At 37.5% G+C, this 18,850-nt stretch overlaps 1 protein-coding gene across 3 annotated transcripts in view; it reads right to left on the bottom strand.

Moving 5' to 3' along the window:
- Positions 1-1,498: 1,498 nt before the first annotated feature.
- FSTL5 (follistatin like 5) overlaps positions 1,499-18,850 on the bottom strand; it is a 300,770-nt gene continuing 283,418 nt past the window's right edge. For all 3 annotated transcript variants that reach the window (XM_059817815.1, XM_059817816.1, XM_059817817.1), the window contains one exon: positions 1,499-2,201. In XM_059817815.1, coding sequence (XP_059673798.1) covers positions 1,499-2,201 — 703 coding nt within the window. The remainder of the gene's footprint in view (positions 2,202-18,850) is intronic.

Genomic DNA, 18,850 nt, shown 5'->3' with positions numbered 1-18,850 from the left:
GTTAAATCTACCTACCAGGAGGTTTGCTCAAGCTAAAGAGAGATCTACTGTACCACACAGGGCAGGATGCTAAATGCACACAAGATTACAATCCTAGAAAATTCCAGATTTCTAAGCAATTTTACTCAATCTAAATTGCAGTAAAATTTTGTTTAATAAATTTTTTTTCTGATTGCTTTCAGTAAATGGAGGTCAGTTTAAGAGCTTGTAAGCATTGTTTAGCAAAAAAAATAATAAAAATAAAAATACTCCCAACTTTTAAGTCATTGCTCTAAGTCTGGATAGTTGTTTACTGCTGGCTTTCTGATCCTACTGACTTACTATTCTATTTCTGGGAATCTTATTTTCCCATCTACATGTTTAAGCATTCTTAATATTAGAATTCTAAGTAAACAAACTATAAAAAATACAAAGTTTTTGTTCTTTGTTTTTTTTCACTAATCCAATTGGATGCATGGAATAGAAAACCTGTGGAGCTAACCAAATGGTTTAACAAATATGGATCAATGGTACAATGCATAAGCAAAAACGTTATCTACTGGTTGTAGACTTTAGTTCTTTGCATTTTCAGTTTCTTAAAATGCATTTTGTTTGTTTTTAAATAACAGTTTCCTCAATGACATACATGAAGCTTTGTGATGCCAGGTTTTTAGAATGTGGTTTACTCTGAAAGGGTAAGTATAATGTTTTTCTTTAGTAGAACTGAAACTCCTTGCTGATGAAACCCTGTGATAGCTGAAAAACCTAACATCTATTTTTTTCTAAAAAAAGGTTAAGCTTCTGCAAGCAATTCTCTCAAGTAAGACTCACCATAAAAATAAACTCCTCAAATGGCAGTGATCAGAAAACACTGCAAATATAATTTCTCCTTTTTTTCACTCCATGTATGTTCCACAACTTGAGACTAGAAATTTGATACTAAAAGTTTCTTTCCAATGACAAGCAATCTTGTAGCCACAGTGGGAATAAATTATAAAATTTCTATGCTTTACCTTTCATGTCATACTTTCGCTTCAAGGCACCAAAAGATTAAAGAGTGGACTAGACAGAGCAGGACATAACATTTCAGTTTAAGGAGTCAAAGGTTGTACAACAGCTCTTATTTTGTGTCTGAAGCAAACCAAACCAAAATTTGAATCATATTTAAGTCTTCCATTTACAAATGCGAAGTATCGTATTAAATTCCCTGAAGCTTTTTGTTTTTTTCCCTTACTTCCATTAAAATAATGTATGATATTTATCATCAATTTCAATATTTAGTAATTTCAGTCAAACAACACAATCTCTCTGATAATTAATAAGGAGTAACATTATAAAATAGCCGTTGTTTTAGTTACTTTTATGTGGAAGTTAATTGAAATTGTATTAAAGTCAAAGAAATAACAGGTATAGAAGGGTCTAACAGTTAAAAAGGAAAATTGCGTAAATTTGAAAAATGGTGTAATTTAAGTGCAATGTACTGTAAAACTATAATTCGGTAAATATCTAACACAGATCCTTATGCTTCTCCAACCCAAATTACTGCGTTGCCTCTCTCAACTTCAGTGATTTCACAATTTAACTTATTGAGCCGTCCATCCAGGATAAACAGAGATTCCTTGGAAGGGGTCATGAGATACTGACCAAAAAGGCCACTGTCTTTTATAAGACGGTTCTTATTGTTCCAAGGCCATTCACCTGCCTTGACAGGCTCCTTCAGACTCTTCACCATTTTAACCTTGCCAGAGGAGAGCTCCACAAAGAGAACATCAGTTTGTGTGCTGGAGCTACAGTAGACATTGTATTGATGAGCTTCAGTGAATGATGCCTGAAAAGCTACATCAGATATGTGCAAATTAGTGTGAATGTCAAATGCATCCTGTATTTCTCCTCTCATTGTTATGGACTGGATCCTCATGAGGCCTTTTGCATCATCAATGCTGACAAGGTAGTGTCCATCTGGAGAGATATGTGGTGTGCCTGTTACGTCGCCATTGTATCCAATCACAGAATCAGTAACGCTATCCACTATAAGCTGTGGTAGGACAGCCCCAGTGGTATCAGGCTTACAGCAGATAAAAAAATATCCTCCAAGATGTGTATAAGCCAGTGACTGAGGAATGCAATTATAATCCTTTAAACTAATTGTCTTGATGTACGACATAGTTTCTAGATCAATTTTCTGGAGCACAGGTTCATTCTTATGAAGAATAAATCCAAACCTGGAAGGAAAAGCACAAAATCAAAGAAAGTCAGAGCTATCATGTGCATTATGTACAAATGGGGAAAGCCATTATAAGCAACATAGATTAATTAATATGTGCAGCAGTGTATTGCTATATATCTCAGCTTCAGATGTTTCAGATATTAAGCAGTTTAAAATATTTAATTTTTGGTGTTCTTGCAAGTGTAATTTAGAGTGCATCAAATAAAATGTCTAAAAACCATTTATCTGATTAATGGGAAAAGTGGTTTTTTCCTACTGACATAGGGGAAAAGGTAAACATTACTCTGAGCATATCTATTCAGTTGTAACTTTTACAAAAGCCAGGAAGGAGAAAAAAATTAAATCTCAATAGATAGTATATCCCACATAGTTTAATTTACTTCATATAGTTCTTCGACTTTCTTGGGAACATCAGCTTAACCCAGTGCTCATTGTTATTCAGATAATTATCTGAATCTTCCTCATTTTAATTCAGTAGAAATGAATATCGTAAAAGGATTTAGTTTCATGCCTCCCAACTATCCAAGACCCGTATTTCTTACAATTTAAATGACCCTTTATGCTTTTCCATACATCAAGGAATTTTCACTGAACATGAATAATATGGTTAAACTTTAAAATTCTAGAGCTGAATGTTTATAACGTTTTAAATATAAACTATATGACTATTCTCTAATGTTAATGTATAAGTTCTGACTGCACAATCATTTCACTATATATATGCAAAAACCACCGCTCTAAATATTATGGAGTCATGTAAAAGATTATAAGCAAAATGAATATACTAAGTAGCTTTCACAGCACTTTTCTCTAACAGCTGTTTTCCTTTGGCACATTTCTTAACATTTTCCTCTGAATCTTTGATCCTAAGAATGAAACTGTGTGTTGATATATAATCTAAAAAACCTTTCACAACCTGTTGATATAAAGCACTATGATAGCCAGAATATTCCAACAACTGAGTTGACAATAGGACAAAATTTTCACACTATACTTTGCAACCCCAATGTATTTACTAATAGTGAACCACCACAGCAACAGGCAAAAAGGTTTCAGGACATTGTTCAGTCAGTTCCTCCGACATAAGACAGGGTGAATTATATTTACACTTCCTACTGAATTGACATAAGAATATTTTTAATTTTAGCCCCACCTTCCAAAAATCCTTGCATACTGCTTCAGTATCATAGGATCACAGAACTATAGAATGTTTTCGATTGGAAGGGACCTCTGGATTTAATTTGGTCCAACTCCCACCCAAAGAAGGGCCAGTGTGAATCAGACTGCCCGTGATTATGAGTTGAGCTGATTATGAGATCATTTTTGTTTTTGATTATTCAGCCACTTATAAATAAATGTAATCTGAATTAAATTGTCTTGGTTAGAAAAAGGGTGAGTGAGCCTTTATGAAAGTTATGTCAGGATAACTTGACAACTACTGCTACTTTTCTGTCCACAAGGTCTGTTGTTCCGTCATAGAGGAAGACCAGGATCATCAGGCAGAATTTGATTTTTAGCTGGTTTTGGCCATCTAATGTTATCCTTCTCTTAATCTTTTTGGGCAGGCATAAAGTCGTTGATTCCTGATTGTGTTATTACATAGTAAGAATTTTTTGGTCATGAGAAAGAAACTTGTACTGTATTATGTACAGAATCATCCTGTAATAGAAGAGGTTAAATAGCAAGGAACATTCTGACATTTCAAATGTCTATGGTATACCTCAGTGTTAAATAACCAATGTTACACACATGAACAGTGGTTAGAAAGGACAACAGAATTAGCTTATTGATTGTTTTTACATAACAGCCTCCAATATAAAGCAGCAATCAGTGAACTGTCCAAAAGTGTTCACAACATTCTGGACAATGACTTACACATATCTGCTACTTAATCTTTACTTCTGCAAAACAATAACCAAAAAACCCAGTGCATCTTAAAAGGACCTTTTTCTAGATGAGAACTGACTAAGGGCTAGACATTGTCATCTCTGTTGGTTTCATTAATTTCTGTTTTGTTTTGCATTTGATATATCTAGATTGCTAAATCAAGCACTAAAAAAATCATAAAACATAAAAGCAACGAAAACAAATACAGGAAGTTATGTTAGAGTCAATATTACACACAATATAAACTCAGCCAAACTTCTTGACCTGTCAAGTTTATTGTGTATAATCAATCTTCAGCCCTATTTCTAACACAGTTAGTTTCATGTAATTACATGAAGACCACTCTTTCTTCATCTCTGCCCTACTCCAGTGTTACTGCTTTGGAATCCATTGCCCACATCTGAGGAGCAGAGGTTATAATGAGGGGGGTGTGTGTTCAGGTGATGTAGATTGGTGGCTGAGTGGAGGATAACTACTATGCTCCTGTGGAGGGAAGCGTGGGATGACCTCAGCAAGAATTCATCCTATGGCTTAGATTTAGGATGTACAGGTGGCAGGTTAGAAAACATAGAGAAGGAACATGGAGAAAAGTGGACATACTGCTGTGCAAGAAGATGGTTGGTACATGCAAGAGAGATTAGGGTATTTTTAGAAGCAGAAACTGGATATATGGGAGAATTTGTGATTATTGTGGTACGGAGTAACACAGGGGACAAAAATTACACTGGTTAATCCAAGCATAGAGAAATTTGTTTAAAAAGTGATTTAACCTATGTAATTCTGGGAAGATGAATTCGATAACACAAATTGGTGACTACTAGGACTATACTAAAATTACTTGACTTCTGAGGTAAATAGGTAAAAAATATTATTTTCAAAGAAAAATGGATTTTTCACTTAGGCCTGATCCTATTCAATACGATTTTTTAAATTTCTATTCCTAGAAGAAATGTACTTAAACTACATTTAAGTTTATGAATATCTGTGTTAAAAGATAAACCTACTATCATTTGCATAAATTAAAAAAAATTATGATTATGAACCCTTCTCAATTTTCATTTTAATGAGTTAAAGGTTTGTGAAGGCAAGGGAAAATATCTGATTTTAGGTCAATGTGATGGCAGGTACCGAATACATTAAATACTTTATTTTCAGCTATTACAGTATTATTTCATCTATTCTAATGTAAGTACACAATGTGCTTTAATTACTTTTGATCTTAATTCAATAGCAAACACAAAGAAAACTTTTTTTGTTTGAGTTTGGTAAGCTGACTTAGTGTTTGAAAACATTTTTTTCCTCTTCCAGTATACCAATACAAAGTAACAGGGAAAAATAGGACATCTTATTTAAAAGAGAAAGAAAAGGCTCTCAACAAAGCTGTTTTAACTTATGTAGGTACTTAAAACACAGACTTATATTCAAGTGACATTTTCAGATATACATAAACATACATAAAAGCGATTATGTGATTTTGAAAATCCCATCAGACACCGTCTATATGATTAAATATATAAATACTTTTGAAGGTTTGGGCTATTGTTTTCAGAAACTGTATTAAACATAGTTAAAAATTGTTTTCTGTAATAAATCAGTCCTTTAACATTCAAACATATTTGATACATTTTATTGTATATGTGTGTCCATCATATTTCATGGTACCTTTATTTAACTCAGAAAAAAGACTTAACATTTCGCTGCATGTTTTGAGCTGTACTCTAATTTCTATCCCACTTGAGGGAAAACACAAGTAATTTAAAAAAAAAAAGTCATGAATTTTTAACCATTTCCTTCCACAAAAAAAAATTAAGACTCTAAATAAATATATTTTAAACTGGACAAACCCTTAAAAAATTTCATATATCACATGTCAACCTGACAAGCAAAAAGAAGAAGAAATCTTTGTGCTGCCTGCAAATCTGTTTATTTTGAAGATTATTCTATGTAATGAAACTGACCCTTTCTTTCTGAAGTAAAATATAAATGCAAAAAAAAGATTAGCACCAATTATCTAAATCAGCAATTCTTACTTGATGATTCAAATCATGATTAAAATGAAAGATTTAAATCAGTTTGATTTGAAGAAATCTGCGTTACTTATGAGTACTTCATTAAGCAGTGTTAATGATCAGTTTATGTGATATTTTTCACTCAAATATCATTGATTTCAAGAGGAATATATGTTATAAATCTTTGCTTCTCAAATATTATTCCCAGCATATTATGTTATGTTTTTGAACCACAGGTACACTCAGTTTATGTTAACTTTGGTTGCATAAAACCCTTGATTACCAAAACAGTGAATATATTCTCTAAAGTTAAATTAAAGATAAGGTCTTACATACCTTCCCTAAGTGTTACATCAGTTGAAGGTGTGGAAAGACTCACACATGACAACTAGTTTTCCCCACAGAGGAGGATGCTGCCATTCACTTGTCCTCCAGCTTCTCATTACCTGGTGGTACCTTCTGCCTGACGAGTGCCCTAAATTCTGCCAGCTAAGAGGTTTGCATAAGCATTCCCCAATGCATGCCATTAAGATTAATTTAGTTATTGTGGAACCATTTAGATGCTTTAAATAGTGCCTGTTGATTAAGCTGATTGGTATGAATTAAATAGTTTAGGAGCAGAATGTGGGTGTAAAACTTCCTCACTAGCACAGGCAGATTTAAAAATAAAAGATGTTTGTCTACAGCAGGGGACTCCAGATCTTCAGTGTTAATCACAACCTTATTCTAGAGCGAATCAGCAAACACATTTTAAAACATAAACCAGCTGATAACATATCATGTCTCAAGTATTTCAACCACAACTTTCCAAAGCATTCTAGTTTCTTGTGCAGCTTTATTTATCTCTTTCTAACATTTAGTTCCCAGTCCAAAAGCCGTAAGTAAAAAGCTTACAGTATCTTGGATAGATTGTTCTTGCAATTTAAATACTGGCTTCAGCTTTGTTAATTGAGTTTACTTGAAAACTAAAGAAACTGGCTTCAAGATTGCAACAACCTTATCCTGATGCTGTATTTGTTGCACTTAGGAGATCTACTGGCCCTTGCTCTGAAGCTATTAAGATACTTGATTTTATAAGCTCCTGCTGCAGCAGCTAATCGTATATATTCTGATAATCAGCTATATCTGAATACCCATTTACAATGTATCTTTCTTTTAAACTGTGCAAGGGGCAGTTTAATACAATTTTTTTTCCGTGATTGTTCATGTTCTTAAACCTTCTTAACTTTGTAGACTTAAAATTATTTACAACTATCCATGCTATTCATTGTGTTCTGCTTATTTCTGAATTTGAAAACATAGCTTTGTGAGATATGCCCTCCCTTCCTTAGGTGGCAATTTCTCTAGCCCTGGAAAAATGTAATTCTACTTGTAAGGTTAACATGCTAAAGACTTTTTGCTTTATAATGTTTTCCAGTTCAAACTTTAAAACCCCACTACTTTGGACACAAATGTAAAGTTAGCATAGAAGGTAATGTTTTTGGAGGTGAGTACACTAGATTAGCTATGTGAGCAGAGTAATACATTGAACTTAAGTAGCAGTTTTTACTTACTCATTTCAAAGCACTTTACAAATATTACAGCAAGTGAAGAAAGAAGCTGAATGACTTGCCTATGGCTATATGATGATTAGTTGGTAAAGTCTAGGTGAAAATAGAAGTTATCTAAGGCCCAACACAGTTTCTAACTGATCATGCTACAGGCTACCATTGCAACCAAGGTCCTAAAAAGACAGATGGGAGCAAGTACAGACAACTAAGATATATGTCTTTGAATAAGAATATAGGAAATAACTTTGTCAAAATAGTGTTTGTGAATATTAAAATTAGACAGAACTTTAGACCTGGGTGGGAGAGAAAATACAAAGTGGGATGCTGGGAAACCTTCGCGAAGGACCTACCCTTCCCCAGAACCAGAAGTATGGCTCCCAAAAGTAATTTATTAGAAGTAATAGGATTTTATCAATACTATTGTTCAAACATTTCTTTCTCGGCCTGTCATATTGCCTGTAACTTTTCAGTACCCCAATTAAAATTCAGTAAAGCTAGACAGAGATGTAAATATCCAAACAGCCCAATAATACAGATGAAAAAGAAGTGGGGAAAAAATAGTTTCAAAGCTGCCAATCTTCTTGGATGTAAGAGGATTTGGCAAGCTGTGTGCTTGATATATTTATTTGTCTGCCTGTCTCAGTGAGAGCTGTGTGGCTGGGATTTTGAGAAGCTGAACAAATCAAGAGAGAGGTCTGTTCATGTGCCTGTGAGGTTTGTGTGACTGATTCTTAGTCTATGAGAATTACTAGGCAGAGGTGTAAGGATGGAAAAAGTAATGCAAGTTCTGGAGGGAAGATACAGAAGGGAAAAGGGGAAGTGAAGCAAACTGATATGGAAAGCTAAGGATTCCATGTCTGGTAGAGTAAAAAAAACCACCAAAGAATGAGAAATTATACTTTTGTTACCTAAAGATGAGGAAGTATTTTCCAAGCCACTAGCAACTGAGGAAGATGATAACAGGTTTTTTTATAGGAACATATATCTGACAGGTTAGATAATTTGTTCCTGATAATTTTGAAAGAGTTGACTAGCTCTTAACATTTTCATAAATCTCAGAATAAGAGGAAAATTTGGAAGGTCTAGAAGATGATTGTTGAAATATTAATAAGATAAAGCCAGGTATCCCAGCTAAGCTGAATAGCTTGATGCATATCCCGAGGAAACAATAAAATAGAAGATATGAGAACAAGCTACAGAAAAATGTGAACGTAACGCAGTCAACATGGGTTTATGGAAAAATGAACTTTGTCAGACAAACCTAATTTAATTTTTTTATTAGAAAACCTTGCTGAAGGTAACTGTAATATCAGGAGGGCATACCTTTCTTGGAATAAAAACTGATACCTGAAGGAAAAATAACTTCTCTGCAATAAAAAGTAGTTGTCAATGCAGGATCATCATTTTGCAGGGAAGTTTTGCTTCTGCTTGGTACCAAATCTCATACTTCACAAAATTTTCACAGGCGATTTGGCTGTAAGTATGTGTCCATGACACCAAGGTTGTAAATAATGACAGGAAAGTCATTATATTAGTAAGTTGCTCATTTAAGCAAAATGTGTTCAAACATAGCCAAGCATAAAGTCGAGCAACTTCACATGTGAATGAGGAATGCAGGACGTGCATATAGAACAGTATCGTGAAAAGTAGCGGCTATAAAAGGATTTAAGGATCATAGCAGACATGCAGGTCAATATGAGATCTGAGTCTAATGAGTCAAAAAAAAAAAAAAAGAAGACGACCCAAAAGCCCTTGTACAGTCCTTGGAGGAATATACAGAGAGAGGTGAGTAAGAATAATGCAACAGTCTCAGATCTGTATTCTTCATTGGGGAAACCAAATTAAAAATGCTTTATGTAGTTTTATTTCTGCCCTTCTAAAAATGAGTATTAAAAAATTAGGGGCAAGGAAAAAATTTGAAAATTATTTGAGGGATGGAGACATATATATACCTGAACGGAGAGAACATACTGTTTAGTAATGTTGTCTTTAATTTCACAGAGGAATTATAATAATGATTGTAGACTGAAACCAGACAAATTTAAATTAGAAATAGGTAATTTTTTCTAACATTGAGGATGATAAACCATTGCAACAAACTACCACAGAGGTGATGAATTTTCTTTGGTGGGAATCTCCAGGTAAAGACTATGCTTTTTTTGGAAGATTTGGCCAAACCCAAGTAGATGTAGATTTAGAAATATCAGATTCATTATCTGAATCTCCTGGATGACTATTTGATATGATTAAAATCTATAGTATATACAGAAAGACAGAAAAGATGTCCTTGTGGTCTCTTCTAGCCTGTGAATATATGAAACACTAATTTTTTGGCTTTGTTCATACAGTCAAAATTGCATAAATACAGTAGATCTTAATCTTATATTACTCAGTCATTTGATGCTGAAATTTTAAGAAGCAGACAAGTGTTTCAAATATCATGACATGAATTGTGATTTGATACAATACCTTAGCTCATACACACACACACACACAAATAATATGCAGAGGAATCTGTCCTTCTGCAGGCGTGAGGTGTAGATGCCACTTTTACATCCACTGTATAGAAAAAAGTGGGTTTTTTTAAAATTACTCTTCCACTGTTTCTGGTCTTAATTAATTGTGAATTTCACATGTGAGTTACTAGTAACTTTTACAATTACTGATCTTTCATACACACACATATATCTTCAAAATATATGTCCCCCTTGACAACACATTGGTCTCCACATTCAGGAAGTTTGTGAATTGCTTGTATAATGTTACAACTATGCAACTATAACAGCTAAAATTTCACTTGGGAAGAAAGATATTCTAAGGCTGGGATGGTCATTCCTTTGAGGTTTATTGATCTAAATGTAGAAGATCATGGTGGATAGGCTGGAGGAACAGTGATAGATTACAGACACCTGCTTCAGAACAGTTACCTGCTTGCACATAGCAATGATCAATTGCAAATAAATTTTAGCCCACTGTCCAATTACCTAATTGCTGCCTTCTAACCATCAGGTGAATCTGTCTGTACTTCCCTTCTGTCCAGTATTAAGAACCTTCTCAGCATGCCAGTGTCAGATTATTAACTGTGATTTAATGGCCCGGATGGCCTTCATCTTTCTGATGAGGAGGCAAGAGCAACAGTAAAAAAATAGTACTTACCAAATTTGTCAGAAAATAGTATTGCAAGTCACTAAGGCTAAAGGCATCTTTGGATAACACAGGTTAGTAGATTAGGGGACCCAAAAAAGCCATGTGTAGTAAAAGAGGGTGATTTTCCAGCGCTAAAGTAAAGCAAAGCTATTAAATCTGGGTAAAGTCTGCACTACTACTCTATGTTTCATTCTGTTCTGTGGATAGCTGTACTCAACCCCCAAAGCTACCATAGTCTTGTAACTTTTCAAAAGCACTTACTTTTCTAAAAGGATTAAAAAAATACTGCCATTCATAATCGTGCGATGAAATTGTGTCTGTTGCCTATGTACTGTTAGCCCGTTTTTTATGATTAGGCTGTTGGAAAACAACAAGTGATACTTGAGAGTACCTTCACTTTTCCCAAATGATTTATAGATAGATGTTGGTGTATTTAATGCAAAGTTCCTCTCATATAAATTGATACGCAGAAGCCTCCCACTGTTCATTAATCCCTGATTAATATTTATGAGAATCTCAACCCTCATGTCTCTTCTATGCAGTGAAATCATGCACAATATCAGACAGCATATAAAGGCATTTGTCAGAGAGCATATTGGGATCCTGTGCAACTCAAACCTGCGAGACATGAGAGCACATCTTCACATTTCCAATGATTTATTTTACAGTTAATGCAAGGGGGAATCTGTAGCCTGTGGGCATATCACTCCAGTTGGAGTATATGCTAGAACTGTGAAATCAGAGATTGTTTCTTTCTTCACTCGCTCCATATAAATGAATGAATAATAAATATTTTAATCCCAGATTTTCAAGATTTTCTACTATACATTGTGACAAATAGTTAAGAGAAATAAGTATAACAACTTAGCAACTCTATAGCACTTTCTGTATGAGTAGTATACCGGGTTTGGCCGGGATAGAGTTAATTTTTTTCATACCAGCATGTATCGTGCTGTGTTTTAGATTTGTGAACAAATGTGTTGATAACCCGCCAAAGTTTTAGTTATTGCTGAGCAGTGTTTGCACAGCATCAAGGCCTTCTCCGTTTCTCACTCTGCCCTCCCCGCAAGTAGGCTGAGTGTGGGCAAGAGGCTGGGAGATGACACAGCTGGGACAGCTGACCCTAACTGATCAACGGGAAATTCCATGCCATATAACATCATGTTCAACAATATAACTCCTTCCAAAGTAGCCGTTGCTCCTGCTAGGTGGGAGCTTAGCTGCCAGCTGTGGTCAACCCACCACAGGGAGTCATTAATTTTCCATAAAAGCTAATGAGCTTCACAGTAGCCAGACAAAGGGAAACTGAGGTAGATAAAAATTACTTGTCCAAACTAACTTAAAAGAGAGAGGAAGAATATCCTAAAAGGTGTTAATTGCAAAATGTATTTAAAAAAAAATGAGGTGAAGCTCATACAGATGAGTGCCTTATTTTCCTAATTTTAATAAAAAACCCACCCACATATTTAAGAATAGAAAAATTATAATGACTAAGTTAACAACATGTTATAAATTATTACTTCTCCTATTGTCTCACAATTTACATTCAAGACTAGATTTTTTAAAGTATTTTAAATACATTTAAAATATGGGATTTGGGTTCTAGTTTTCTGGAACTGTAGGCCTGCCTGTATGTAACACAAAAACAGTGAACAGTAAACCTATGAATTGTATCATTTTTTTCCCCAAAATAGTTATTACGATTATTACTATCCCATTTCCCTAACTACTGCAAAACTGTTAACCTGAAAACTCTCATTGCCAAGCTGGCAAACAAAGGAATCTATATAGCAAGTCAGATTAAAGCTCTACTAAAACTACTCCTCTTTCTTTCATCAGAGTATCAAATGCCTCAGAGTACGGGAAATCTTTCAACAAGTGGGTTTGGAATAACTTGATCACAGGAACTTGCCCATCATTGAGAAGTAACTTATGCCATGAAGCATGAATATTAAACTCATATTTTAAAAGGTATTAATATTGGAAATCTTACTGGGTATTATTGTTATACATCCACATTATCAGTTTTTACAAGTCTTACTCTCCTCGCTCTTATCACAACAATTTTCACATTATTTTTCACAAAATTTCCATCACCTTAAGTTCCATTGTTTGTAACAAGTATAAAGAGTAAAAACAAATTTTCTTTTAATGTAAATCCTCACATGGTATACAACAGATGGCTTTCACTTGGGAAAAAAATGTGCAAGTGCAGAGTATGTTACCACAACAGGATTTATATAGCTAGCTCCCTTTCACTGTCCAAAATGCTTATTCAGTCACTGTCCTTTAAGGTGATGAGCTACTTTCAAACCAGATCCAATCCCCCTGTTACTGTAGCCGAATAGTTCATTATGTTTTTAAAAAAGTAATGTTGTTTTTATATCAAATCGCTGTCAAGTTCTTTACCAAGTCTGTTCAGCCTAAGTAGCTTTGACTATTGCATAGCACAATGGGAATATTTTGTTTTTGAGGAATAAACAAGAACTCCTTTTTCCTCTTAAATATCTCACTGTTCTTATGTATCTGTTAACATCATTGTTCTTTCTGTCTATGCCAAGAATGCTTTGAATGTGATTAAACAATTTAAAATGTGTACATCTTCCTGCTCTGTTTTCTGTGGGTTTGTTCCATTAGAAGAAGCTAGATTTCAATAAATTAATTACAAAATATATTGTAGAAATATCATTGGTAGAATGTGTTAGGTATTGGTAGTGGTAAATGAACATGAAAAATGGAAACTTGACTGAAATCTTCAGTGACTCACCCAGTTCTGTAGAAGGTTTCCTGGTTACAAGATGTCACAGTTACGTGCCTAACTCCCCATCTTCATCCTAGTAGTACCTAAGTAAAAATTTTCCTATTTTCTAGTATTGGGGAAAGGCTTAATGAGAAACTTATTCCCAATGCCAGAAGGTCAGTAATTACTGCCTGAACATCAGCAGTGCCACATTCTAATATCCCTTTCCATATCTGGAAAGGGTTGACATTGTTGTCAAACCAAAATACATAGCTATTACACAAGGAGGTCGTATATTGTCCAGCCTTCTCTGAATACAGTTGATACAGCCATAAGGCAAACACTTATCTTGTGAGTTGTTGTATTTCATAGTTAATGTAACACTGATTAAAACCGGCAGGGATTCTGCTGCTGTTTTGTTACGACTGTGTATAGGTGTGTAGCAAAAGATCCTTAAGCATCTAAGAATTCCCCTGTTTTCAGACGCCTTTTCTGTCACCTAAATCCTATGGGACAGAGGGAGGGATAAGAGGGGAAAAAACCCACACGGATGCAGTGCTGAGACTGCATGAAATAGGACTCTCACATACCTGCAGTTTACTTACTCCAAGTCTGCAGAGTTTTAAGGCAGGTGTGTATTATTTGATACAAAAAGTGCGTGTGTTACATAACATAAATATGCATACATGTGCATGTGTATCATAGCAGATATAATATCTCAGTCTACAGTTGAAATATAGGGAGAACAACATGCACTAGGGCATCCCTCCTTTGCCTGTTTTTTCTTCCAATACCAAGAAGTGGATAAATAAAAATCATTTTTGCCTCACATATTCTGGGCTTCAGTCCTAATGCTCCAAATGTTTTCACTACTTCTCTCTGCACAATCCTGTATCTTCCAAATTTGCCTGTGAGGAGCCCACTGATGCTTTTTCAGGTCAAATGGTAGGATCCTTGAAAGTGAAGACCTTTCCTTGTCCTCTCAAAGGATAAGCATGCTCTCTCCCCTTAGGATTAAACATAAAACATTTTCATGACACAGCTGATGAATTGGATAGTCGAATGCTCGTATTTCAGTATCATACATCATTGAGAATAACAGTGTTAGATCTCAAGCCACACAGAGTTGAATTTTGGGTGGTTTCAAGTAATACACCTTAACATTAAAAAATATGTACTTTAGACTAAGCACACATGCAAAATGAGTACACTGCCACAATGGCCAGTGTAATTTTAAGTACTGTATTTTTTATAATCTGGTCTTTTCATCAGTTTATTAAAAATTGATATATGAACCAGGAAATAAAAAATGACAAAAACAATACATGGCTTAACCCTGTCTCTCCAGACTACATAAAAATAGCTATCTGTTTATATTTACTTCCCTACTGCTTTGAAATAAACAAGAAAAAACCCATGTATCTGCAGTCCTAACCAAGCACAGCTGCTTCCCTCCTCTACGATCATAAGGAGGTTGAAGAATTGCCATTATGAATGTTCAGCCTCACCATATCTCCTCACTATAAAAATCACTCTCAACAGGTAGTATTCCTTTCCCGTAGACACTGACACTTCTATGCATACCTATGCATATCTGCATATGAGTTAAACATCTAAGTTGCTATTTTTGCCAGCAGACATCTAGCCCATACAGTCAACAGATTCTAGAGAATTTGTTAAGATGACCAGTGCTGGAGTCCTGTAGAGGGTGAGCAAAATTGCCTTCTAGACTCCGCTATCTGTAGAGACTAGTTCTTTGTTAATTATAGGAGAAGATAGACAGCTTACACCCATGGATACACTACATTTTCACACCGAAATCTAGGTGCCTACAATCTGAACTTCACACTCACCATAAGCATCCTATCACAAAGAAAACATAATGTCCAAAAACAACCTTACAAAAATTTGCACAGATTTGGAAAATCTAAGTTTAAATCTAAGTTTAAATGATTAACACCATATCAGGATGTGACTAAGAGCTACAGTTCTGCTTGAAATGAGATTGTTGGTTTCCCCAAGCCAGTATAGTAAATTCGGGTATCACATAGCTGTAGAGGCTATTAAAGCTGCCCTTTGTGGTCCGAAATTAAAATTACTGCTTAGAGGAGCAGCTAGCACTGCTACAAGTGCCTGGATAGAGAAAAGAATGTTGTATAAGTCTCCATGAAAAACAGAGCTAAAAGCAGAGAGGATGTCCCTGCCAGAATTTTCAGGGTTCTCTGAAGATGGTTTTCACAGCTCTCAAAGGGTAGCTTTAACAGAAAACCATTAATTCACTTTGCTTTCCACAAAAAGTGTATTTTTCCAACCATAACGATCAGCTACAATATTTTCTCAAGGCATGCAGCATGGGCAGCAAACAGGAGGAGCTGGAAGCCGTTGTGCAGTGGGACAGCTATGACGTAGTCGCCATCACAGAAACATGGTGGGACGACTCGCATGACTGGAGTGCTGCGATGGATGGCTATAAACTCTTCAGGAAGGATAGGCAAGGAGGGAGAGGCGGTGGGGTGGCTCTGTATGTCAAGGAGTGTTTTGATTGTACAGAACTCGACGATTGTGATGACAGGGTTGAATCCTTATGGGTAAGGATGAGGGGGAAGGCTAACAAGGCAGATATCCTGCCGAGTGTCTGTTATAGACCACCCAACCTGGACGAAGAAGCTGATGAAGCATTCTACAAACAACTGGCAGAAGTCTCACAGTTGCAAGCCCTTGTTCTTGTGGGGGAATTCAACTTACCAGATGTCTGCTGGAAATATAACACAGCAGATAGGAAACAGTCCCAGAGGTTCCTGGAGTGTGCGGAATATAACTTCCTAACGCAGCTGGTAAGCGAGCCTACCAGGAGAGGTGCCCTGCTTGACCTACTGTTTACAAACAGAGAGGGTCTGGTGGGAGAAGTGAAGGTCAGAGGCCATCTTGGGCTTAGCAACCATGAAATGATAGAATTCTCAATTCTTGGCCAAGTAAGGAGGGGGGTCAGCAATACCACTACGATGGACTTCCGGAGGGCAGACTTCAGCCTGTTCAGGACACTGGTTGAGAGGGTCCTTTGGGAGACGGTCCTGAAGCACAAAGGGGTCCAGGAAGGCTGCACGTTCTTCAAGAACGAAATCTTGGAGGCGCAGGAGCAGGCAGTCCCCATGTGCCATAAGAAGAGCCAGCGGGGAAGATGACTGGCCTGGCTGAGCATGGAGCTTTTGCAGAGAGGGAATTAGAAAGGCGAAAGCCTAGCTAGAGCTCAACCTGGCCACAGTCATAAGGGATAACAAAAAATGCTTCTATAAATACATTAACAACAAAAAAAGAGCCAAGGAGAATCTCCATCCGTTACTGGATGCGGCGGGGAACATTGTCACGAAGGATAAGGAAAAGGCTGAGGTACTTAATGCCTTCTTTGCCTCAGTCTTTAACAGCCATACCAGATATCCTCAGGGTATTCAGCTGCCTGAGCTGGAAGACAAGGATGGAAAGCAGAACAAACTCCCTGTGATCGAGGAGGAAGCAGTTAACAACCTGCTATGCCACCTGGACACCCACAAGTCTATGGGGCCTGATGGCATCCACCCAAGGGTGCTGAGGGAGCTGGCGGAGGAGCTTGCCAAGCCGCTCTCCATCATTTATCAACAGTCCTGGTTAACGGGGGAGGTCCCGGATGACTGGAGGATTGCCAACGTGACGCCCATCTACAAGAAGGGCCGGAAGGAGGATCCGGGGAACTACAGGCCTGTCAGCCTGACCTCGGTGCCAGGGAAGATTGTGGAGAGGTTCATCTTGAGGGCACTCACAGGGCACATGCAGGACAACCAAGGGATCAGGCCCAGCCAGCACAGGTTCATGAAAGGCAGGTCCTGCTTGACCAACCTGATCTCCTTCTATGACCAGGTGACCTGTCTAGTGGATGAGGAAAAGGCTGTTGATGTTGTCTACCTGGACTTCAGCAAAGCCTTCCACACTGTCTCCCACAGTATTCTCCTGGAGAAGCTGGCGACTCGTGGCTTAGACAGGTGCACTCTTTGCTGGGTTAAAAACTGGCTGGATGGCCAAGCCCAGAGAGTCGTGGTGAATCCAGCTGGCGGCCGGTCACAAGCGGAGTCCCCCAGGGCACAGTTTTGGGGCCAGTCTTGTTTAATATATTTATTGATGGTCTGGATGAGGGGAGCGAGTGCTCCCTCAGCAAGTTTGCAGACAACACCAAGTTGGGAGGGGGTGTTGATCTGCTCGAGGGTAGGAAGGCTCTGCAGAGAGATCTGGACAGGCTGGATCGATGGGCCCAGGCCAATTGTAGGAGGTTCAACAAGGCCAAGTGCCGGGTTCTGCACTTTGGCCACAACAACGCCAGGCAACGCTACAGGCTTGGGGATGAGTGGCTGGAAAGCTGCCCTGCAGAAAAGGACCTGGGGGTGGTGGTCGACAGCCGGCTGAATAAGAGCCAGCAGTGTGCCCAGGTGGCCAAGAAGGCCAATGGCATCCTGGCCTGTATCAGAAATAGTGTGGCCAGCAGGAGCAGGGAGGTGATCGTGCCCCTGTACTCGGCACTGGTGAGGCCGCACCTCAAATACGGTGTTCAGTGTTGGGCCCCTCACTACAAGAAGGACATTGAGGTGCTGGAGTGTGTCCAGAGAAGGGCAACGAAGCTGGTAAGGGGTCTGGAGCATAAGTCTTATGAGGAGCAGCTGAGGGAGCTGGGGTTGTTCAGTCTGGAGAAGAGGAGGCTGAGGGGAGACCTCATCACTCTCTACAATTACCTGAAAGGGGGTTGCAGAGAGGTGGGTGTTGGTCTCTTCTCCCAAGCGACTAGCAGCAAGACAAGAGGAAATGGCCTCAAGTTGCACCAGGGAAGGTTCAGGCTGCATATTAGGAAAAATTTCTTTACTGAGAGAGGGGTGAAGCATTGGAACACGCTGCCCAGGGAGGTGGTGGAGTCACCCTCCCTGGAGGTATTCAAAGAACGTGTGGACATGGCATTCTGGGACGTGGCTTGATGGGCATGGTGGTGTGTTTTTTTGTTTGTGGTTTTTTTTGTGGGGTTTGGTTGGTTTTTTTTTTGTGTTAGTGGTTGGACTTGATGATCCTACAGGTCTTTTCCAACCTTAGTGATTCTGTGATTCTGAGTCATCAAAAAGACAAATAAAAGCTCTTCAGAGTTTGCCTTTCATTTTTATCTTCTTAGGGTTATGCAGAGCTCTAAGAATTGCATGCAAATCTTAAATTACTTTTCCAATAGCAACTTTGTTTATCACTGTATCTCAGTGTACTACATTTTCACGTCACCATAGTCTACGGCAAAATAGCAAGATGGAAT

Source organism: Gavia stellata, chromosome 5, assembly GCF_030936135.1.
Source record: "Gavia stellata isolate bGavSte3 chromosome 5, bGavSte3.hap2, whole genome shotgun sequence".
Classification (NCBI taxonomy): domain Eukaryota; kingdom Metazoa; phylum Chordata; class Aves; order Gaviiformes; family Gaviidae; genus Gavia; species Gavia stellata.
Note: the sequence above shows the minus strand (reverse complement) of the source record. Positions and strands in the feature narration are given on the sequence as shown.